Here is a 24,875-nt window from a genome sequence, read left to right as displayed (position 1 = left end):
AGGAGAATGGGCCGACTGATTCAAGCTGATTGAAGAGCAACTTTGACTGAAATAACCACTCGTTACAACCGAGGTATGCAGCAAAGCATTTGTGAAGCCACAACACGTACAACCTTGAGGCGGATGGGCTACAACAGCAGAAGACCCCACCGGGTACCACTCATCTCCACTACAAATAGGAAAAAGAGGCTACAATTTGCACAAGCTCACCAAAATTGGACAGTTGAAGACTGGAAAAATGTTGCCTGGTCTGATGAGTCTCGATTTCTGTTGAGACATTCAGGTGGTAGAGTCAGAATTTGGCGTAAACAGAATGAGAACATGGATCCATCATGCCTTGTTACCACTGTGCAGGCTGGTGGTGGTGGTGTAATGGTGTGGGGGATGTTTTCTTGGCACACTTTAGGCCCCTTAGTGCCAATTGGGCATCGTTTAAATGCCACGGCCTACCTGAGCATTGTTTCTGACCATGTCCATCCCTTTATGACCACCATGTACCCATCCTCTGATGGCTACTTCCAGCAGGATAATGCACCATGTCACAAAGGTCGAATCATTTCAAATTGGTTTCTTGAACATGACAATGAGTTCACTGTACTAAACTGGCCCCCACAGTCACCAGATCTCAACCCAATAGAGCATCTTTGGGATGTGGTGGAACGGGAGCTTCGTGCCCTGGATGTGCATCCCACAAATCTCCATCAACTGCAAGATGCTATCCTATCAATATGGGCCAACATTTCTAAAGAATGCTTTCAGCACCTTGTTGAATCAATGCCACGTAGAATTAAGGCAGTTCTGAAGGCGAAAGGGGGTCAAACACAGTATTAGTATGGTGTTCCTAATAATCCTTTAGGTGAGTGTGTGTATATATATATATATATATATATATATATATATATATACAAAGTTATATAATTACTGTCTGGTCTACATATGAAGTGCACCACATAATTTCACATACTGTACTACTGTAATACTGGAGTGTGAGGTAATCGAAGCGGGATGTAATTTAAACAGTAATGATATCCCAGTGCCCTGCACATCTCCGTGCTCTTTAAGAGGGTCTGAGAGACAGGCAGCTGTAATCACTCAGTTCAGAAGTAACTAGGCCTGTTTCCACTGGGGTCCTCTCCAATGCTCTTACTGTCAATGTTCAATTTCACTGCCCATTAGTAGTAGTGGTGTAAGTAGTAGACTTGCAAGATCTTTATTCTTCTTTTTCCGTTCGGATAAACACTTAACTACCCCTACAGTGCCTGCGCTCCACATACCAAACCTCTCACTGTGCTTCACCATGACACTGTAACAGGGCCCATTGTGCACATGAGCATATTACAGTGACCTACTACACTTTACCATATTTAACCATATTTTTGCCACATTAAGCTGTGCTTTTTCATGTGTTTACCATACTATATCACACTACACCACACTGCAGTCTCACAGCCTCATATTTGCCTGATATTGTGAGACATTTTCTGTTCCTGTATGACATTTTGTGATCGCATGATATTTTTTGTATGGATATGATCATAGACTGGATTGGTTGGTCGTGGGTTCAGACCCAGGACACTGCTATTGTACCTTTGAGCAAGGTACTGTACGTAGATTTCTCCAGTTAAAACCTGTTAATCGTCTGTATAAATAATGTAATATAATGTAACAAGTGTACATTGTAATGGAGAAGGGTGTCTGCTGAGAAATAAAATAATATGACACTTTTTGTTCCTGAATGAAACTTCATGGTCCTGTACTGCACTTTGTCATTCTTTCCTTTAGTGGGCTAGAATTTACATATTAAAGGGGTTATGTTGAAGAAGCAGTATAATAAGTCTTGGGGGCATCATTATTCTTGAGTTCAATAATAAAATATACCTGCAAGTATCGTTTGTAATATGAGTCACCATTTATGAGTGTGATATGTTATTCATATATAGTACAAGATATTTGTTGTACCCTGCAATATACTACATTAACTAAAGTATTTGTATTCTATTCAATGAATACATAGAGAATATGAAATTGTTAACTATTTCAATATTTGTAAAGATTAATATTAGTTAAATTTGTATTAGTAGTCCAGCACCATCTCTTTCTCACGTCCACATGAATGTATAACATGTATCGCTTCATAAATGTTCTCTATTATAAATCCAAACCTTAATATCAAGCTCCCCAGTGGTGCAGTGTGTAAAAGCCAGAAATGGAAGACTAAGAGATGTTCTTGTATATTATATGCCAACACCTGCATGTGTTTGTATCCCTGTGATTGAATCCCCCTGCAAGCTTGGTATGGTATATTGTCAAAAGCATAGCATTTAAAACAAGGGCAGCGATGTTCAGACTGTACAATGTGCTAGTTAGACCTCATCTGGATACTGTGTACAGTTCTGGGCTCCACACTTCAAGAAAGATATCGCTGCTCTAGAGGCAGTTCAGAGGAGAGCAACCAGACTTATTCCAGGTCTGAAGGGAAAGTCCTACTGAGAGACTGAGGAACTGAACCTTTTCACCCTGGAACAGAGGAGACTACGTGGGGACTTGATTCAAGTCTTCAAAATCATGAAAGGCATGAAAGCTTTTCCAGATCAGCAGGGACTCACGCACCCGGCGACACAAATGGAAATTGGGCTTCAAGGCATTCAAGACGGAAACAGGAGACACTTCTTTACACAGAGAGTCGTCACAATCTGAACAAACTCCCCAGCGATGTGGCTGAAGCTGAAAATTTGGGAACATTTAAAATCAGACTGGATAGGATCCTTGGATCACTTAGTTATTAATGGACACCAAACGAGCACGATGGGTCGAATGGCCTCCTCTCGTCTGTAAACTTTCTTATGTTCTTATGATGATTGAGTTTCAGAGTATGTGGTCTGTACTGAAGTCCCTGCAAGTGGTGGCATTGTCTTTGATTGATAGAGCATGTGCTCATGTGTCTCAAGAGCAGCTGTAGCTAAGGTTTGTGAAAATATATTTAGTTTTATCAATCTTTTTTATGAATTTACATTTACAAATCTAAATATAGGTCATAACATGAAGTGTCATGCCCCAAGTTTCACATCTGTCCCATTAGCGGTTTGGAAGGAGAAGAGGTTTGAATATTGTCTTATAATTGTCACTTAATCCAATTTTGGCACCACAGCATATGACGTATGACCTCCAGATTTCTTGTGGGAAAACCTGCTATAGGTATCTACCAACACACCAATTTTGGTGAGTTTCTGTTATGATGTTTTAACTTCTTGGTTGTTTGAAATGTATGGACAAAAAATAATATACTGATCTGGTCATAGCAGACATGTTATTTATTGAATCAACTTGCTTTTAACAAATCTGATAGAGGACCAAGACAAGGTAATGAGCGCAAAATTTCACTTCAGTCCGCCTAAGGGTTTCAGAGAAGATGATTGAATATTTTTGACCACTCCAATATGGCTGTCAGACTATGTGACAGATTGGCTTCTCTTGCACAAATCTGAATATAGGTCATAACATAAATGTATGCACCAAGTTTCAAATCTGTCCCATTAGCGGTTTTGGAGAAGATGACTGAATAATTGTCATTAATTGTCATGTACCAGCATACCAAGTTTGGTGAGTTTCTGTCTAGCAGTTTTCATTTTATGGCCATTTGAAATATATGGCAGAATAATAAAAATAATAATCCGACCAATTACAATAGGGGGTCCAGCCACTTCGTAACAATAAAGGCAGAACAGATATCTTAAAATAGTTTAAATTATTAGTAGTATTCATTTTAACTTGGTTTGTCTTTGTGGAGTCAGGCAGTGTTGGTCTGAATCCAGGAGCTGCAGTGTGCATGGGCAGCTGATTTTCACACATGTGGCACCGTGACCCAGACGTGTCAGCAGGATCTCTCGCCCAGCCTGACGCCACCCGGGAGGGCCGGGAGTTCGGGTCCATCCCGGGACGCACCGCCAGGGGGCGCCGCACACTGACAGCTGCCTGCCAGTAGTTTCACTATCTCTTCAGTATTAGTATCCGGGAGACTGGCGCTTCTGAGAAATCAAAGTAAAACCTCCGCCGATTGGCTTCCGCCTCTGTGCGGCCATCTTGCGTGTGCTTCCATTACAGGTCCAGCTCTCTGGGATCCCCTGGCTCAATCCGACCCCCGGCAGGTGCTGTCCAGAGACAGGTGAGCGGAGGCCCCGAGTCCGGCTCCAGCGGCCCCGCATGTGGGGCGCCGGTGACCTAGAACTGCCAAACTGCCGGCCGGCCAATCAGAGGGCGGCTAACTGATATGCAAATGACACATGTCATCACGTCAGCGGTGGCGGAACCACCGAGGTCGCCAGCAGCGGCGCAACTAAAACTTCGTCAATAATCGGTCTCCCTAAATTCCAGCCGACCGGAGCCGAGGGGCACCGCGCTCAGCCCCGGTAAGTTAGACCTCGCTGTGGCCGGGCCGACCGGGGAGCCGCCGGGCACCGAGTCGAGCCCGGGAGCTGCGCTTTCGGGGAGGCGAGCACTGAGAGAGGTCGGTGCGAGTCTCAGGGAATCCCTGTTGAGAGTCAACTTGTGTCTCTATCGCGGCGCGTCTTCCTCTCGGCGGAGAGAGATGGCAGCTCTTGTCAGCGCGCTTCGGCGAGAGATAATGGCGAGGAGGCAGACGCGGCGGCTCCGACAGGCAGCCTTCCCGTGCGGGGTTGTCATAAGGCGGCTAGATCTCTTTTGAGGGGGGCAGACTAGGAGATTCCCGTATACGAGACACGGTATCGCCGGAGACGGATGCAGAGGGGCTCGCCTTGTGGATGACGGTGGACTCCTCCATCTCTCTCCTCCCCCTCTCTCCCGGATGGCCGGAGCGTCCCCAGACGGGACGGGCTGCGGTGAGAGGCGGCAGTAAACCGGGGGAACACGTGTGCGGGTCGGGCTCAGTAACACGGAAGGTGCAGCCAGCTGCGCGTCGAGGGGGAAGTTTCTCGCGTTACGTGACCCTGGCCAGACGTCAGCACAAAAGAGTTTCCAGTGCGAGTGCGACGGAGAAGTAGACGGCCGGTACTAACGTCACATAGATGGGCATGGGTGTATGCGTTAGCGGGGCGAATCTCAGTGCTGCTACTGCTCTTGGGAGCGCAGGACTTTTGTTTTCGCTGTGTTAATGGGGGGGTGAAGGGGAGGCCATTCCATAAGGAAGACACCGTGCTCTCACGATGCTAAGGTCAGTGGTTATTTTTCATATATATATATAGAGAGAGAGAGATTGTACTTGTTATTTGTGTAAGTCTCTTAGATTTAAAGTCAGGCAGTGGAAGTAGGAAACGAAGCCTCTCCTGTCTCTTCTCCAGCTGTCGGACCGCCGATGCCAGTGGGTCGCTTTTGGGCAGCGCCGGGGCCGGAGAGCTGGGCGTTTGGCGACGTGGTGACAATGTGCTGAGGACGTGTTGGTGATATGAGAGCGGCTGGGTAGAGCTGGGGATGCCTTCCAACTCACAGTTTTGAGGAGCCAAAGGCCGATGCCACTTCACTTTCAGTTCGCTGTTATATTTTAACCAGCTTATGTGTTTGTATTGGGAGGACAGGCAGTATTGCTACAGCCTCCCCACTCAGAAACTCAAACTCAGACCAGACACATTTGGAAAGCTGGCATCAAAGGAACCATGATCTTGAACAGACAATATGCCTGGTCATGACATTGATGCAGTTTGTTGTGATGTTTTAAAAAAATAGACGAGAGTAACCAGGGGGGATGTGGTATTGTGATCTGGGCTGTGCACCCTGCACTACAGCAGGAGGTTAGAGAAAAGCAGAAGTGCAAAGGCAAGCAGCCAGTGAAAAGGCCTGTGCGTGTTCAGACCTCGGACTGGCCTTGTTATTTCAGTACCTGTTGCGCTTGTGAAATGTCATTTCACTTATCTTGTTTTTTGTGTGTTTGTTTTGTTTTTTAATCTGACCATCCCTCTCGTGTCAGGTATACAGCTGTTAATATGCCTTACAGCAACTTCGAGTTTGTTTTGAAAGTGAGTTTGAAATGCAAAGGACAGAAGCATCATTTTGGAACTAAGAACATCACGGATCACTAGAATGGTCAGAGGAGTTCTGGAGGGGAGGTGGGGCACGGTGTCCCCTCTCAATCAGCTGGTTCAGTCTGCCCACTGGGGGCTCTTTCTCAGTCCAGTCCCACTGAGGTATAGTTCTTACAAATAGTTTGTATCATTTTCAGTAGTTGACATTCATGCTTGCATATTGGGTTGTAGAAACAATAGTTCAACTTGGTTTGTGTGAAAGTTTTAGTCTTCAAGCCTTGACCCCCCCACACTTTTATTTGTTTGTCTGTTAGAAAGTTGTTTTATTATGCATGTTACCCACAGGCAGCAGCTGCAGGTTCAAGGTCTGTGGCCTAGCCTGGGAGACCTATAAAAAGACTTAAAAAATCCAGACTGACTTGATTTGCTTTGAGTGAACTCAATAGAAATTAGCAGGTTAATTTGATTTCAACTTTTATTGGTTATTAATATTTGTAATTCTGGATTATTCTTGGTTTCTCTTAGTCTGATGGAGGCCTTTTTCTTTAGGATAAGGTGCCCTGGATGTAAGCCTGGGTTATTGTCTCATTGTGTGCGACAGGTTAAGCCTGCCTTTCCAAATTAAACCAGGAAGTTATCTGGGTAACTTCTTCAAGCACTTCTATACTGCAGGCCGCAGGTCTCCCTGCTCCACAGGCCAGTGAGCCCCGTGTTTATCTATTTTTTGCCCTGACTCGGCACAGGGTTCCCAAGCAGCCCCCGTATTGAGCCACAGCGTTCCGGTGTCCTCTCTCCCTCCTTGAGCACACAGTGGAGGAGCATGCAGTCAGTTCTCCTGCAACATCTACACATCACTTTGCACTATCGACCCGAACCCGCTCTGCGTGCCATGCTGACTTGAAGCCTTGCCCTCACCCTGAAGCATGCCAGCTGTGTGCACCCTGCAGGAGCCTAGGGCAGTTGGGAAGTGTGTGAATTGCTGAGCTGCTCTGTGCTGTGGGATTTGTGCTCTTGGGGCTGTGCTGGGGATGCAGGGCCCCAGACCAGACCATGGGAAGGAAACTGCTTCCTTACTGTCTTTGCTGGCTCCTGTGGGTCCTATTGCGCTTCCTGTTATGGTCGCAGGTTTCTCTGTCTCTGAGGTCAAGTGACTGCAGATGGGGAGTGCTCTCATTGGCTCCTTTCTGCAGCCCACACATGAGAGAGATTTCTGTGACCTGTGTAGTATTGATCAGCACAAGCCTCACATTGAAGATGACATCCAAGATTGACAATTGCTGTCTGTCGCTTCTGACAACAGTGGTACATGCAGAGTTTGAGACTATTTATTAAAGGCAGGGTGTGTAAAACATCTGCCTTAACTCTTTAAACAGGGGGGGTGCAAAACAAAAAAGCCACTGCTGTTGGGGCAGAGCTAGTATCACAAAAGATACAGTTCGTATTTATGTTTTGTTTGTTTTTGGTTCAGGCCATTTGGGTTAAGAGCAGACATCTGGAATCTGCTGAGTGCATAGCAGACATGTTGTTGGGAATGTGTGTGTGTGTGTGTGTGTGTGTGTGTGTGTGTGTGTGTGTGTGTGTGTGTGTGTTGAGCAAGGTATTGTCTGCTTGCTGGCAACACAAGAGAACTGCTAAGTCACTGCAATTGAAATCCTCTTATCACTGCACTTTTCAGCTAGAGAGCCTGTGGAGAGAGGCTGCCCCAATTGGATGCTGGAGTCGCAGGTTCAATGACAAGAATGCATGTTAGACAAGAACTGCAGTAGAATTAAGCACAGCTAATGGAGAATGAGACAGAGGGAGAAGGGGGGATTACGACATAAATGCTACAATTTCTCAAAGAACAGAAAAAAGAAATTGTCTATCCAGATAACATTCTAGGGCCCACACACCAAAAGGGTATGTGTGGCTTTGCAGCTGGCGAGAGAATGCACTGTGCTGACTGACTTTTGCACTTCTGTGAAACTGGTTGAGGTGCTGGACTTTGCTATCAGGAGCCTCCATGCTGCCAAGCTGTAGTGTCAACAAGACCTCAGCTGATTGGCTCCAAAGGGCTCGACTGAGCAGCTGTGTTATCTCCCATGTCTGTGTCTTTGTGCATATGCTTTTTTATTTTATATTTTAGAAAGGGGGGATTCAAAACACTGTAATCCCCCATGCCATATTGATATCTCCAATATCTCATATCTCATATCTCATGTTTTTCGGACAAGTTCAAGTTCAAACTGTTGAAAGGATTATATTGTTTTGTGAAAAAAGGACGAACCACAGATGTAAAACATCAGGGTAGAGGTAGTGTGGGGGTAGTGGGTTAGTGGGTGGGTGCTGACAGGGGTGAAGGGTGGTGTTTAGTGAACGGGAATTTGGGAGAGAAATTTGAAGGTGGCTGGGGATGCAGTGAAACTGAAAGGGAGAGAGTGGATGATGGCAACAGGAACAGCCCCCAAAGTGGGCAAGGTTGACGTCCGATGGCAATCGCCAGAAATGAGCCCCGGGCGAAGGCTGGGATGTGCTGAGCAGTGAGTTTACTGGCAGTGACTTCATTGCTTCATCATCCCAGAAGTGGCATGGCTGTGGTGTAGACACCGTGCTGAAAGACAGCAGAGTGAAACCTTATCAACTGGCGTTGCTTGCCAGGTGTGACTGCTGGGCTGTGCACTGCTGCTGGCAGCCTCTCTGCTTTTTTTTTTTTTTTTTTTTCCTTTGTGTGTGTCTGTCTGTGTCTGTGTACGTGCTGGTGCCTGTGTGTTTTTGACTTTGTGTGTGTGCGTGCCTGTGTGAGAATAGTTTTTTTGCCTGTCTATGTGTGCGTATTGTTTTAATAACTTGTCCTGACTTCAAGCAAAAAATATTATATAATAGTAATAGCACTTCCTCAGTTAGCTCCCATGTGGTGGGAACGTTCCACCTGCTGCAAACCAGAGATCCTCCTCACTCTGAATTAACCTGTGAACCTCAGACACTCCGCTTTCAGCACCAGGCCCACCAGGAAATGATTGATTTCATTCATGCATTTATATCAACTCAGTGTTATGAAACAAGCAATGCCAGTCTTTATTGACAGTGAAACTTTTTGACATATTCACATGCCATATTGACATATTTAGCATGCCCTGCCTCATGAATTAATTTATTTTCCCCTTGTTGCAACATGCAGTGTTTTGTCAGCACCAGTTTTGTTTGATGCCTGTTAAAATACTTATTTTCCTGTAGTTCTGGTTAAAAAGTAAGAGGAGTTAAACTCAGGCAGGCTGCATTAACCTCAGGGTTTTTCCCTGATTTCACGGGTTTCGGTGCGATCATATTGATTTGTCATAGCCCAGGAGGACAAGGCCAGCAGTGTGCCTGTGGAGGATTCATACTTGCATTGAAGAAACCCTGGCAAGGAAGTTTGGCCCCCGAAGGGATAGATGTTTTGCTGAGTAAATGGCTGAAATCCGTGCTGCGTGTGAATGAATGTGTCCTCTGTTAGCCCGCTGTGATCGCCCGGTGCTCTCTGCGTTGTGTTAATTGGCCTGATTGCCAAACTGATGTGATTAGACTGGTGTCCAGAATTGGGTGGGACGCAATGCAACCTAGATATGAGTGGGCATCTGTCATTAAGCCCCCCCCCCCATCTTCAGTGGTAGAAAAAGTGCAATTGGAGGTTGCAAAATGACTGACTTTCCCCCTTGCTCACTCTTGCTCTCTCTTTCTTCCCCCCCCCCGCAGGGTTGTTCTCCAGCACAGCGCCGTGTCTCTGGCTTGTCAGCCCGCCTAAATGGAGGAGCCGCCGTGCTCCAACTGGTGAGCCTTTCTGCATCTTTCAGGAGGTACACCCCAGCGGGCCCTCAAGTTGGGGGGGTGGGGTGGGGGGGTTGGGGGTCGGGTGGACCGACGATCCGACTGACCTACCTGCCAACCAACAGAGTGAGTGAACAAGCAAGCGAGTGTACACACAAGAGTCTGCACGATGACTGACCCCATGATGGACTTCTTCGATGACCCTAGCCTATTCGTGGGGGGGCTGGACGGGCTTTCGGACGAGGGGTTTTCGTCCGCGGGGCCCGTATCCCTAGTAGATGAGCTGAACCTCAGTGCAGAGTTTGAGCCCCTGCAGGTTGGGCCCCTGGGTGGGGGGAAAATCCCTGCCTTGGCCGCCCCACCCACCTCCTCCGCCTTTGAGCAGCAGCTCAGCCAGTTCGAGGCCATGAAGGGCCCACACTCCATGGTACAGCCCTTTTCACTGTCTGTGGATGGTGGGAGTGGGGGAGGGGGCGGCGTACTGGGTGTGCACTCCCAGTACCATGACTCCCCGGTGCACCAGCGCTCCCAGTCCAACGGGCTCTTTCCCGACAGCAGCCCAATGTGGGGCAACCAGGACCAGAATGGAAATGCCTTCCATCAGCCAGCGCCCCAACCTTCACACCACCACCACCTGACCCAGCACCTGGCCCTGCAGCAGCCCCAGACTCTGCAGACACAGGGCAAGAGCTTCCCCGAGACTCACGACTTTGCCTACTTCCAGAGCAGCCCTCAGCCCACAGCAACGCACCACCATCACCATCACCTCCCACCGCAACCACAACACCAGCAACCGCTGCAGCACCGTAACCCATCCCACTCACTGCAGCTCACCCCGGACAGGACCGGCAGCCCCTTTCACCAGTCTGGTGTCCCTGATGCCCTGGCACAGCCCAGGGCCTACCTGGACCCCCACGGCTCCTCTCCACTGGCTGCTGCCCATCAGCCCCAGGGCAGGTTTGGAGGCCGTCCGGGGGCTCCCCAGTTCCCGAGCTCCACGGAGGACATGTCTCTGCCTTTCTCTCAGCCGCCCCCCTCTTCCTCCTGCTCCTCCTCTTCCATCACCCTGTCCTCCTGCTCCCTCAGCTCGGGCCCTACCTTTGCAGCCTCGCAGTATTCCTTCCCCGGGGAGGCGGTGTCCAATGGCGGCAGGCACCTGTCCTCGGCCCCTGACTCCATGGCCACCAACGCTGCTGCCCTGCATTCGTCCCTACCAGACTTCTCGGGAGCAGGCGATGCTTTCTCGTTGCTGCCTGGGGGGTCTCAACAACAACTGCGGCAGCAGCAGCAGCAGCATCAGCAGCAGCAGGCCTGCCTGAACCCGGCTGGGGGCAGCCCTTTCCACGCTATGCAGCACTCAAGACGACCTCAGGGAAGCTTTGGCGGGTCTCCGATGTTCCAGGACGGTATTAGCTGCTTCCCCAGCCCCGTGAGCAGCCAGTCCTCTGCCCCCCCGCGGAGCTGTGAGCAGGCAGCGCCACTTGTCACCAGCAGCAATGGCTTGCAGGGCCTGGAGGAGAACCTGCTGCGGCAGGTGGGGGCTCATGGGAGTGGCTTCGAGGGGCTGGTGGTGCCCAGCCTCCTTGGAGATGACCTCTTGCCCCATCTGGAAGCTGCCCTGGACGATGCCATGGTGCCACGGGAACCCTCCAGCGGCTCCTGGACCAGCAGCATCCAGAGGGAGGAGGAGGAGGAAGATGCCGAAGAGGAGGACTCTTTTTCACTGGACTATAAGACGCAGGTAAGCATTGTTGTTAGTTATATTTAGCTTGCAGTGTTTACCACCCTCCCTGAGTGGATCGGTCAGACTCTGTGTGCCCCATCGTGCGAAGGAGCAGCGAGGCCGGATAGTGGCTGCCAATCATCTGGGAAATGCTGCTTTAGGTCACTTTCCATAAAATCTTCTGCTGAATATTGTTGTACATTGAGTTTTTAAACTGAAGTGGCTTAGTGTGTGCAGAGTCTGAGGGTGCAGCTCTTATCAAGTTGTGCCAGGTGTTCACACCTGGTCAAATGCATTTCCCAGTTGACCAGGTGCCAACTAAACTATGCTGCACCTCAGATCAGTATCCGTGCAGTACACATGTACAATGGAAAAAACACTGTGCAGAGGCACTTCTCCTGTGCCCCTCCAGATCCTCGGTGCTCCGTAGCACAGAAACATGCCTAGATGAGGTGACTGAACCGTCTCATCCTATTCCCTTCTGCACTATAGAGAGCAGCCGTCAGCGTAGAGTGTTGAATGCAGCGAAATGTCTAACCACCCCTGAAATGGTGCCTGAGAATGTTCGCAAGAGTCCTGTGATGGAGGGGGGGGGAGTTAATGTCTCCGTTAATAATGATAATGATCACAGTCTGGCCGTCCAGGCTACAGGCAGGCAGGAAGGCAGGTAGAGGCTAATTGAGAGTGGCAGCAGTGTCTCCGGGACTTACTGTAAGCATACTTAAGGCTCTAATGAGATATGGGTCAGTGTGAGGCTGTGAGTCCTCGTCCCGCTCCCTAGTACCTGGGGACAGGCACTTATTGAATATGGTGGAGTTTGGTTTATTTGTGCTGAGAGAGCGAAAGAGAGACAAACAGAGAGACTGAGACAGATGGACAGAGAAATTACCTCAGTTATATGGCTGAGCTCCAACCCTTCCATTCTAGAACCCTACTGGACACAGCCGGTGGCAGGCCAGAGTTGCAGTAACACACAGGGCTTGGGTTGCTGGTCACTGAGACCGAGGGTGAGGTATTTGCTCAACAGCACTGCAGGGTCTAGATGGATTGTTTTGATTGTGTAACCACACAGCAGGTAAGCTGAGGGCTGAAGGTATGTAGCCGGTGTGGATAGACTATTGAGAGGAGGCTGTGTCTGTCTACACTGTTGAGCATTGCCCTGTTTGACCCAGGACCCATGCTGTCTTGTGCTCTGAGTTTGAGTTAATTGACCCTTTGTTTCAGTCCTGGTTCTGGCGAGAGACAGCCTTGTAGGTTGTGCAGTGTGAAAAAAATTAAATGGTTACTCCCTTAATGCTTTTTAGCTCCCTAAGTGTTAGAGGTAACTTCACTAGACATTTCCCCACATTTTGAAGAGCTAAGAGGGGTAGTCTTCCAGTCCACTGTAATTCAGTCTTCCCCTGATCCGAGCCCCCCGGGCTCGTTATTGTACAGGGCAGGATATTGGCAGGATGGAAGGGTGGGATGGGGCGGGTTTGGATATGGGGGCTTCCCTCCTTCTGTCAGGCTGCCAGGGGAGCCCCCACAACCGCCCCCTCTTAAACCACAGCCGGGTTCGGATGAGCGACCAGGGTTTAGAGAGAGAGAGGCCCACTCTGTCACGGGGCGGGGGGGGTGAGGAAGTGTGGGGGGAATCCCAGCAAAGTTGATATGCAGTGGTACACAGAGTTCGCTTTCAGGGGTTGATTTGTTTTTTGGGGATGGCTTAAATTTATCATTTTAAAAATAATAAAATAATAAAATATTTTTACACTAAACTGCAAAAAAAAAAAAAAAAAAAAAAAAAGTTCTTTATGACATTAAAGACAGGTATTTCATTACATGACTTACAATACTTTTGCAGGGATGGCACAGAGAGGTAGGGGGCTGGGAGGTCACCAGCTGTGTGAATTAACATAGGGCACCCTCTGTTGTCCAATATTTATATTTAGCTGGTGCGTTGCAGTGCAGTTATTTGGTGTAGATCAGAAGATGGTTGGCGTTGGGGCGAGTGAGAAGGCAGGCCTGTCACTTCCTGACACAGCTGAAAAGACTTATATAACTTGCAGACGGGAGGAACTGCAGCCAGCACTGAAACCCGATACTCTGGCACTCTGGTGCTCGCTGGGATGGGCTGCACGGCAGGAAGGAGGGCTGCCTGTGTTTGTCCTGCCTGCCTGCCTGCCTGCCTGCCTGCCTGTCAGTCAGTCTGAGCTGGTATGATAGGCTGTCAGGCTTTCAAAGGGGAAGACCTAGGCTGGCTGGCTGACTCTCTTTTGCCCAGACACCGCCTGTCTGCAGATCTCCCTGGAGGTGGGGGAGGGAGAGTGGGGGGGTCAAAGGTTAACAGGAAACAGGCTCCAGGAAAAGGAGCTGGAGTTGGAAGGGGGAGGGGGTTCTGAAGGGGGGGGGGGGAAGTTGAAGTGCTGGTGGTGTTGGGGGGGGGATCTTGGATTAGAAACTGCCAGTGAAGAGCATGTGGGATCTGAGCCAGTCGCGAGTGCACAGTAGGTCTGACAAATAACTATTCTTTTGGGAACTTTTTTTTTCTCTCAAATAGGGGGGTTGAGAGTTCAGCGTCTGGCTCTCTGCTGTCTCGCAGGAATTTCTCTTGCTCGTGGGTCATGACGCAATCAGCGTTCCCCAGGCCCGAGGCCTACAACACATTAACCTTTTGCCTGCAGCAGAAAGTCCTCCCAGCTGCAGCGTTTTGTGTCGAGTGCACTGTGCTTGCCTGGTGCTCTGATGTCTCTTAGACATCGAGTCCCTCTGCACATGAAAAGCAGTGCAGGAAACTTGAAATGAGAACATCACCCTTGGCCTTCGCAGGAGCTGTCAGTGTTCTGAAGGTGTATCATGTGAATAGGTGTTTGACAGCTAGAAGGATATTGTGTTGAAGTGGAAATGGTGCTGTCAGTATTTCTCTCTTACTGTAATGGTGTCACAGTAGATCATAGTTTTATTTGCTAATTTTGTTAGTTGCAGTATAGTTTGGGAACAGTCTGTGTGCCAACAGGTTTCTCAGGTAACAAGCAGCTCGATAAAGGCAGTCTGTTTCCATGGCGCTTGGGCTGTGTCCCGTCGGTATGTTTACATAAAGGAAGTCGTTGTTGTTGGAAAACATGCTGTTTTAAAATAACAAGTGAAGTACAGGTCACTTTTTTTTATTATTAAATACTGAAAAAGATAAAGTTTGTTTTGTGGAGATAATTTGAGAGAAATAAAATAACAGACCAATACAATAAGCTTTTTTCACATTTTCTCTTCAGTAATTAAACTACCTTTCAAAGTTTACAGCTCTGAAACTTGAAAACTGATAACATTATTATTTTTTTTTTTCCTTGGTTTCAAAATCTGAAGAGGCATTCCATCTTATAAAATGTTTTCCTCCTCCAGATGATAAAGATGACTTCTGAAATCTGCAAGCATTAGGCTGTATGTGTTCACATTTACTGGCCTATATAACAAGGAAGTAGTTTTTAAAAAAAACAAACAAAAAAAAACTTTAGCAACCAGCTATTTTATTTTAAGGGATTTCTATACAATCTTACTGTGAGAAGCACAGGACCTTTGTATTGATGAAATGAATGCTAGTGTGATGCTTTGCCTGTGCAAGGTGCTAAAACAAAATTGGGTTGGTTGACTGATAACATGACTGCTACGAATGGCACCTGTGCTTGGCCTCCCCTCAGCCTTCGTCTTGCTTAATGAATGCACTCGAGCTGCAGCAGAGGGTGGAAATGATGCTTCCAAATCTCTCTGCCAAATTCAGCTAAATTATCATTTTGATTTAGTGTTTTTTTAATTTTAGTGTCGGGCCCTACGCAACAAGCTGCCACAGAGCTCTGCACACAGCCAAAAGCAAACAAAAGGAAAAGGCAATCGATTAGGCAAAGGGAGATGTTGAATAAACACAATGTCCTCTTGGAGAAACATCGGCTACCGACTCCACACTGTACTTCTCCTCGGCCACACTGGGAATGTTCAAAATGTCTTCTGATAATATGTCATTCTACTGCACGCTTCGTTTTGATGAGAGGGTGGTGGAAACCAACACCCTGCTGTCCAGCACCCAAAAAAGTGACTGGCCTACAGCGTTAACTCCCAGGTCTGTGGTATTCTGTGATCTGTAGTGAGGTGGGATGGACAGGGGGAAAATTAAAAAAAAGAAAAAGGTATTGCAGTTCCCAGCCCCAGCCGTATTGCCGTCATCTTTTCTGCTTTGCCTGTGCAGCGTAGCCCGAATGAGGATGCAGTCATTTTGAAAGTGCAAGTAGTGTTTATTTAGAAGCGTACAGAAGCTGATGTGAGCGCAGACTACCTCGCACAATGCAGAGTGCGCTCTGGCACTGTGCAACATGGCGTGGACCACCACAGCATGCACACATGAGCAGAACAGAAAATATGAATCCTTACATTGAAAAACACAAACACAGCATTTCCTGCATATAGTTGGGCTCTCAGCCCTCACGCAGAGAGTACACAGAAAGTGGCTTCTTAGTCACAGCTTACGGGGGTAAAACAAAACATGAAATGTCCAGGTGTGCATAGTTAAAGCAAGAGCAGCAGATTTGCTTAAGCTCCCCTGTGCCTCGCTCGCCATTCAAAACGGGGTCCATGCTGTCTGAAACCGAACCTGCAGTTTTCCCTGATTAACTTAAGACACCGTAAGACTGAACTCCTGTTGTCCTCTAGTCTATTGGTTGTGGGGAAGGGGTAGAGTTCCTGAAAGGGGCGGAAGGAGAAAAGCTTAAGGTTCTCCGAGACAACTAGTCTGTTCATTTTGCTGGGCGTTTCTGTACTCTTTCCAAATTGCAAGTTATCACGAGATTTCACTTGACTGTGGAAAATCATTTAAACACCTCATAATTTGCTTCCCTACTCTGTGCCAGGAGTGGGGGGGGGGTGGGGGGTGTACGGTAATCCATTCCAATCAATTTTGGCAATTTCATGCAGATTTTTGCACATCTCCCCTCCCAGTATGTCCAGCACCGTGGCCATTTTGGGCCATTGGATGAGGAAAAGTGTGCGTCTTCTCAAGGAGTGGGTGACTGTGGTCACAGTTGCACCTCCTGAGCAATATAGAGTATTTATCACTGGAAAGAATCATGACTGTCTCTCTGTGACTCATTCTCCCTAGTAAACCATGGTGACCGATTTGGCTGTGCCAGTACGGTGTAATCTTTCAGAGCAAAGCAGCAGAACAGCTTTTAGCACTAGAGTGTCAACATCCTCTGCGAAAAGAAAAAAAGTTCCTCCCACTTTCCTCTGTCACGTTTTAGAAAGTGATCTTGCTCCTGGTTCTCCACATGGGCAGTTCTCTTCTGGCATGGGTCTCTCTGTGATGTCACTTCCTGGAGGCGTTCAATGCTTAATTTGCCGATGACCTCACAATGGTGTTCCGAGTTCTGTGGCCGAATACCCTGTCAGCCTGCTCTGCCTTGGGCTGTTCTTGGGCCAGGAGAAGCACCAGGCACCAGTCCATGCAGGGTCCTCAGCGGGTACATTGTATTCCCTGTAGTCTTTGCAGTCAGGATCTGTACTTAATTGGTTTTATTTGTAGACGCAGTATAAAATATAGTAAATGTAATAAATGGTAGTAGTATGATCTTCCTTTTATTTTGTATCTTTTTAATATTTTTTTGTTTGTTGCTGGTTGTTTTTTGTAGTGGGTGAATCCCTTATTTTGTGTGCCGAGACCAGATTTATTTATTTTTTCATATAAATGAAGCAATAATATTTGTTATAAATCTGTGGACACAAAAATTAGATTGTTTGCAGCTCTGGCATGTTGCGGTCTTTCTTTGCAGATTAACAACTACAGGGACCCTCCCTCTCTTGCTCTTCTCCTTTTCTATTTCACACTCTCTACCCTGCTTTCCTTTCCTCCATCCCCCCCACCCCCCTAAGACAGACAGTGCTTGTTGACCGTAGGCTGACCCCAGGCCTGTCCCAGAGTGCATCCTCATAAAAGCAATGACAGCGACAGCCCCGGCCCCAGCGACAGACTCGGCTGAAATAAGCCCTGGCCTTCTCGCACATTCCAGGAAAGTAAATAGCTTATGATGCCTCTTTTAATTAAGCAAATTACTCAATTAACTCAATTGGAATGTAGACCTCATATTCCTCTCCTTTTATTAAAGCCCAGTCCTGAGGAGCTATTTAGACAGGGTCCATTCATAAGTGCTTGAACTCAGTCTGAAGTTTAAACCGCTAATAATGTTCTCATTTATAACACTAAGGGATGGATACAAAGCATTAACTTGCCTGGGAATGTTTTAGGGTTGAATTAGCTTGAGCCGAAGCCACCAGGAAAGTGCCTCACATGTTAGCACCCCTTCAGATTGCCTGGTTTTCAATTCAGATTTTTATTTTCATGTATCCCCCCTCCTCATATCTTTCAAGGCTTTTGAGCAAAGCCTTTTTGCTTCTGCGCACTCCCAGCTAATCTCTCTTATTTATAAATAAACTCGGGGGAGAAGAAGGATGTGGGCTTTTTCTTTTCCTTTCCTTTCTTTCCTCGTCTCTTTCCTCCTGGCTCATCTTGTGCTCTGCCATTTCCTGACAGTGAGAGAGGTCTTGTTATGTGCCATCGTGCAGTGCAGTGCAGTGGTGTGCCCCCCCCCCCTGCCCCCTGGGTTCCTTTTCTGTGTGGTCGTGAGCTGTGGGTGCGACAGGGCCACTCTCTGGGCCACTCTTGTGCTGGAGCAGGGGGGCCCACCAAGAGGGGGTGTATTGGGAGGCTGTCGGGGACTAACGAGAAGAGTAAACTGGCTGATGAGCATTTTGTACATAGCTCTTAACACCTGCTGCTGCAGCACAAGAGGCAGAGTGGTTGTCCTGCCCTGGCCTAGGTGGTGAAGCCCACAGGGTTGACTCTCCTCTGGCAGGGGAGCACTGCCAACTGCAGTAGGCTTACCATGAGAAAATTACTCTTATTTGCGTGGGTTTTGTTTTTGCTATTTGTTAACCTGCGTGAAGTCTGTCGACATCCCTGACGCTGCATGTCCTGGTGCTATATGTAATTTTACAAACGTGTATACACTATTTTAAATGCAGTGTTAGCGGGTGTTGTTGGTAACCCCCCCCCTTGCTCCTGTGTGTGGTTACAGCCCAGAGCTGCCTCTGACACGGCTCCGTTAGCTGCAGGATGGAGCCTATCATTTGCAATTCTGTAAATATCACTCGAGGCTAGGGCTGCTGCTTCAGTAACGTGTCCCTTCATTTGCGTCTGGGCGATGGTGCTGCGTGTAAACATGACTCTGGCTTATTAATATATTTTTAAAAACATTTTGGCAAATATTATGAATAATCAGCTGAGAACAACAATACTTTGGGAGTACAAGTACATTTTGTTATGTGAAAAGCTATAGGTGGAGATTCACATTTATATTATTTCAGTGAGGGGTGTGTGGGTGAGTCACTGTGTGCGAGTGTGTCATAAGGTCACCGAGGGTGTTAGAGGTGGCCAGGGAGAGCGCCACACATGCTGGGAGAGCCACTGGCTGGATGCTTTACTGTGGCTTAAGCCCACTGGTGTGTTTAATTGGTTGAGGAAGCATCGCTGCAGATTACGTCCCTTCTCATTTGTTCACTGTGCATCTCTTGATCCTTTGTGATTTTTAATTGCATCGGATGTGCAGGCCCATTCTGTCCGTCTAATCTTTTACCATTGCCTGACAGCATAATCTGCGACCCAATAACTGGGCGGATGTGTAAGGTTGTTTAATAGCAGGGTCAGGTTGGTTCCCCAGCCATTGTAGCGCCTGCCCACCACACGCCTATGTACTGTGCCGTGTATTGAGGCATGCCCACCACACGCCTTGTGGACTGAGACACGAGGCTATGTGGACTGCACTGCACTCAAGCAGGAGCTGCAGAAGACTCCCAACCGTGACGTGTCATATTACTGTTCAAGCCCTGCTAGAACTTCGTAGCTGCTGTTATTGTTTTGCCATGAGACCTGTGGCTTCTGGAATATTCAGCATGGCTCTGTTAAGTGCGGAATTGATAATACAAAAAATATATATATTCTATAGCAATATGTATGTGAGGGACAAACCATTAATTACCAGAGGTTTTACATTTGCATTTATTTAAACTGTTTTATTGGAGGTGGAGGGATTATTTTGTACAATGGACAAAACATTCAAGTGGCTTCTCTGACACAGATAACAATCTTGATGTCACCTTTTTATCTCATTTGACATGTTTTCTCTTGTTCGTTTATTTGCCTTTCCAGTACTTAGAGACAGTGACAGAGGAAACAAAAATAAGCAGAGGAAAGAAAAAAAAAAAAAGGCAGGAAGAAAATAAACAATTACCTTGGACAGATGGAATAGGACTATACTGTAGAATACCTGATGAATTCAAACTTAACCTACATTTCAAGGACATTTCTTGTGTGGCATAGTTAGGCTTAAAAAAAATTAATCCAGAAGTGGCAGCTGAGAGGGATGTGATGTCTGCTATTAAATAATCAAATATGGTGCGGGGTAATACGATGCAGGGTGTTGTTAATCTTCCGAGACCGGGGGGGCTTGTAAGCTGTGCATGTGGGGGTAGCTCCAGCTGCTGCTCTGTGGTGGAATAGCAGGGCCTAACCTGGCCTACCAGTGACGATCACTAACTAGCCCAGCTTTACAAAACAGGGCAGGATTGCAAATAAAAAAACACTATTACCGGAATTCACGATGGGGGTGGGGGAAATGGAGTGCAAAAAAGAAAAAAGAAGAGAAAAAAGAAAGCCATAAAATAGATGTTTGCACACACAAGCACCTCAGCTTGATGTTCTAATAATGAACAGCTCTGAAACTCGCACCTGTGTTATGCTTGCACTGAGGGAATGAAAACTTGTCCCAGCAACAAGCACAGCACATTTGCATTTTAACCGTTTAGTGACCAAGGCACGCCGTGGCTCTGGGCACAGTGCTGCAGTGCACTCAGCCAAGCATGTGTGCATTTGTGCAGCACTCCCATTTAATAGGGTATATTTTCTTTACGTTTCTTTAGTTTTGTTGTTGTCAGCCTGCAGGCAAGATCCTGCAGGGCGCTGCACTGTGGACGCCTTGCAGACAGGGTAGACGGCAGCCCCACCTCACTGTGTGGGGTCTGTCTGTCTTAGCAGGAGGTGAAAGAGCCGAGCTTCAACTCGCCACTCCCTCTCACCGCAAAGATACAAGTAACCGACATGGTTGGTAGAATAGAATTCAAGTCTTGTGTATTCTCCTGGTGTGTTCAGGCTGTCCAACACAACCTGATTGTGTACGCACAGTTTGTTTGTGTGTTTGTTTGTATGTTTATTTACCGGTCTGCTTATCTAGAACAGTGTTGAGTGATCTGGACCTTTTCCAGTGGTTCAAACTCCAAGGACTGGCCTGTCTGGGCAGTTAAAGGGGAAGCTGCAATGCTATGTAGATGTTTTTTATTAGGGGCACCAGTACTTATTATAGTCTTCTGTCTGTTTTATGCTGGTATTTGTTCTGTATTATGATTTTAAGTATGTGGCTTTCCTTAACAGCATATTGAATATGCCCTCTAGCTTTACACATGGAGACACTTGTGGCTGGGAATAAGTAATGAGCAATAAGGAAGTGGGGGGTGGGGGGGATTGTGCATCTGCAACTGTTGTATCTTTGTGCAGCTCCTCCAGCAGGTCTAAGATCCATAATATACCGGTGCCGTAACTGATACAACTGTTATCACACTCTCGCTAGAAGTGTGTGTGTGCATGAGCGATCGTATACCTGTAGGGATCTGGCCCATTCCAAGTTTTTTTTCCTTTGCCCGTGTTCAGTTCACCGTTTTATCACCTACCATTTTCAGGCCAGCTGGTTATTTGCAGTGGTGTATATCGCTGCGCACAAGGCTCTGGTTAGTCTTTGAAGGAGGCCACTGAAATGCAGCCGAGTCCCCAGGCTGTGTCCTGTTGTGGTGTGTGTGGGAGGGGGGCAGTGGGGACTCTTTCATCTCTCCATGGAACTCAGCCCTCGTCTATGAGAGGGGGACTTCCTTGAAAACTCACTGACTGAGAGCACTGTGCCAAAGGAATGTTGTCTTGGAATTGTGACCCCCCGAGACGTACTGTGTCTACGTAGAGAAGGAAAAGGCAAATGTGGAATTTTCATACATGTATGGTGTGTGGCTGGTGAGTGGCGGGGATTGTGGCCTCTAGTTAAAGGCCCAGGACTCCAGTCCCCTTCCGTTATACTTTTACAATGCTAAAACAGTTAAAAAGGTCCTGGATATAAATAGTTGGGAACCAAATGTGGAATTGTCTTTCTGGAGTTTTGAGTGGGGAAAAAAAAAATATATATATGCAGTGTGTCAGAGCCTCCTCCTCCAGCAGGAACTACTGAAGTCTGTGTCGTGAGGCAATCGGAACGACCCAGACAGAGGACGTATGTTCTCTAGAAAGGATGAGAGGGTCTTCAACCAGAGTAGTTGTTCTGTTTGCAGTCGGTTCAGTGAAATCCAGTCCTTTTGGGGTTAAGTTGCACAGTCTCGTGGAATAATCGCTGTTAGCACCATCTGCTGGCCTAATTCCACACAGAACGAGGGAGAGCGAGAGCGAGAGCAAGAGAGAGAGAGCGAGAGAGAGAGAGAGAGAGAGAGAGAAACGAGTCAGGATTTTAACGACATCTCTAATATTCAATGCTGATGCATTTTGATGCCTTGTGCTTTCATTTTGCGCTGCTTTGCTGGGTGCTGACTGGCTGTGCGGGCTCCTTGTCGAGAGAGAGGGGAGGGGAGAGAGGGGGGGAAAAGGGAGAGAGGAAGAAGGGGAAAAAAAAGAAGTAACAACAACAACACAAAAACCTTTTGTGTACAAAGAAGGAGTAGCCTACCTTAGCTCTGGGATGTGAGGCAGCCGAGAGGCGAGTCCGAGAATCAATGAGAAGGGAGGGAAGAGGAAGAGCGAGCGAGGGACTGGAGCCTTTGACTGAAACGGCAGAATGTGTGCTTCCAGGCAGCCATGAAGCTCCTGTCCGCACCTTCCATACAGAGGCAGTTTAGCGGCTGCCTGCGAATGCTTTCCTCTTGAGTGCAGCCTGGGGGGTGGGTGGGTGGGGGGGGGGGGGTGTTAGGGTTTTGGAAGAAGAAACTGAAGGAAGAGTGAGAGAGAGAGAGAGAGAGAGGGAAGGAAAAAAAAAAAAAAACCCGGCACAGAAGGGCAAGGCTTTTGTTAGGCGGCTGGGAGTGAGGAGGAAAAAAAAAAAAAAAAAAAATGTCTTCAGTGAAGAGGCCAAGAGGAAGGGTAAGTGAAACACGGGGAGAGAGAGAGAGCTGGAGGAGGAGGGGTTGGCTGAGCTGAAGGGCTAATAGGATTGAATAACCTTCCCCGCTACTGGCTGCTGCAGATCCGCGGCCATCGCCATCTTGAGCTGTGTGCTGCTCTCTCCCGCCGCACTCACTCGTTTAGCTCCGAGGCCTAAAGGTGCCGGCATGCTTTGCTATCCTCTGCTCGCTCACTTGCTTGTGTTTTTTTTTTTTTTTTTTTTCTTCCCCCTCCCCCCCACACTTTCTCTTTATCTCCTGTCTCTCTCACTCTGTCTGTGTCGTTCTCTCATTCTTCTCATTTGTTCTCTCACTCCCTATTTTTTTCTGACTCGGATGCTGGCTTCTCTCCTCCAATGCAGCACCTTCACTCTCTCTTTCTCTCGCTCTCTCTCTCTCTCACACCCCCCCCACCCCCACCACCTCTCTGTGCTTGTCTGTGTGTGTCAGTGATGAGGCATGTGTTGAAACATTACTCAGTGAAGCACAGTCCAGGGTCTGGTGTTACCCAAATGTGTTTGGAATTGTTTTCTTTATTCTATATAACACATGAAGGTGGTGGGGAAGGGGATCGAGAGCCCTGCAGAGAGCACTTTTTAAAATTACTTATTGCTTATGCTACACTAGTGCAGTATACTTTGCTTTTGCCTTTTATTGTTGTTTTTGTGACTATTTTGTACTCTTGTATTCTGTTCATGGCTCTCTCTCTGCTCTCTAGTTGAATTAATGAGAACATTCCAGTTAGGGACAATTTCCCTAACTCTCTCCGCACACAGACCGATAAATACACCGCTGCTTCTTCATCCTGATGGATCGCCACTGATTGATTGATTTGATTGTGTTCATTTATTTTCATGGTGTTAAGGGACTTGTGCCTGAAAAGCAGGACACTTGCCTTAGTTTAAACTTATTTTTTTTTAATTACAGTAATTACATTTATAAATACAAAAATGTTTATGATATAAGCAGAATGTAAGTGTGTATAAATATGTATGTATGTATAATGCTCACACACACACTGTCTATCTTGATTCCTGTGTCCATGGAGGGGCCTTTCTGTGCAATTCAGAAATAGCCTGCTACACCCCTGTGTTTGCTAAATGGAGTTAACAGGGATTTTGAGCTGCACTCGGCTGTGTGTGTTTATAAAAAGCTCCTACATGTTTCACAATGTTCGCTTTAAAGCTTGTGTAGGAAATAACTGAGCAAGAGCTGCCAGTCAGAAATGCTTCCTATTTTAGTAAGTGCTGTGGCTTCCTGTGTATTTTGAATAATTCTATTACCATAGACTGTTATCAGGGCCTGTGTGTGCTAATATATATATATATATACACTAATATTACCGGGGAGCTGATATTATTGCCCAATTGTTGAATATCTACAATGTGTTGCAACATATCAAGCTATAGTTGGAGATCAACTGTGTGCATTTATTTCTTTTAATGTTATGCACATGGTGAATAACAGTATGTGTAAGCAACTGTGTGCATACTGATGTGTGTGCATTCATGCCTGTTAAGCGGGTGATGATGTGTTAGAGAATCCTTCTATGTTCCTAAGAGGTAGAAAACCTCACACGCTCGATCTGTTCTAAACTCCAGTGTGTTCTGTGCAGTACTCTTCCGGCTCTGGTTTGCTGTACTGGTGACTCCGGTCCTGTTGTTCCAGGCTCTTAGTTTCGTACAGAAACCTCTACCACATGCCAGCTCATCCCATCCCTGCATTGGTTTGTCCAAAGGACTGCCAGCCCAGTGCTACTCTCAAGCCAGCCTGGTTTACTTGCACCGAGACAGAAATAGTCTAAATTGCTCTGTGTGTTCTAGAGCAGCAACCATGTTCTAGAAGGTGCAAAAAGAGGAGAAAGAAAAACACAAAAAGAACTGTGATGAGTTAGCACCAGGACAGAGTAGTAGTTATTGTTGTTGAAGCTGCTATTAAATGGACCTGAAGTGTTCTCTTGCATACTGTGTGGATATTTTGTGGAGGATGAAGCTAAATCATTTCTGGGGTTAATGTTAATCTCAACATTTCAACTTGGTGTCAGCTCAGTGATTTATCCACTTCATAAACTCAGAATAAAAGCAATCGTTCTTCAAAAAGGAGCCATAATCCCCACAGTG

At 47.1% G+C, this 24,875-nt stretch overlaps 1 protein-coding gene and 1 long non-coding RNA gene across 14 annotated transcripts in view; one reads left to right on the top strand and one right to left on the bottom strand.

Annotated features, from left to right (window-relative positions):
* The first annotated feature begins 9,848 nt into the window (after positions 1–9,848).
* The window catches only part of chd9 (chromodomain helicase DNA binding protein 9), a 52,516-nt gene continuing 37,489 nt past the window's right edge, over positions 9,849–24,875 (top strand). For 9 of the 13 annotated variants that reach the window (XM_066713420.1, XM_066713417.1, XM_066713419.1 and 6 more), the window contains exon 1: positions 9,849–11,517. In XM_066713420.1, the coding sequence (XP_066569517.1) occupies positions 9,946–11,517 (1,572 nt within the window). In that variant the 5' untranslated portion in view covers positions 9,849–9,945. Of the gene's footprint in view, positions 11,518–13,932; positions 13,986–22,586; positions 22,736–24,875 lie in introns of those variants that run through there. The other 4 variants (XM_066713428.1, XM_066713427.1, XM_066713425.1 and 1 more) reach the window with 2 other exon arrangements.
* On the bottom strand, positions 19,555–22,510 carry LOC136758781 (uncharacterized). The gene is made up of 2 exons (XR_010819990.1): positions 22,326–22,510; positions 19,555–22,016 (listed from the first exon to the last, which is right to left on the bottom strand). It is a non-coding gene; the product is annotated as an uncharacterized LOC136758781 (long non-coding RNA).

Source organism: Amia ocellicauda, chromosome 9 (genome assembly GCF_036373705.1).
Source record: "Amia ocellicauda isolate fAmiCal2 chromosome 9, fAmiCal2.hap1, whole genome shotgun sequence".
Taxonomy (NCBI): domain Eukaryota; kingdom Metazoa; phylum Chordata; class Actinopteri; order Amiiformes; family Amiidae; genus Amia; species Amia ocellicauda.
The sequence above is the reverse complement of the archived record's forward strand: the minus strand, read 5'-3'. Positions and strand labels throughout refer to the sequence as shown.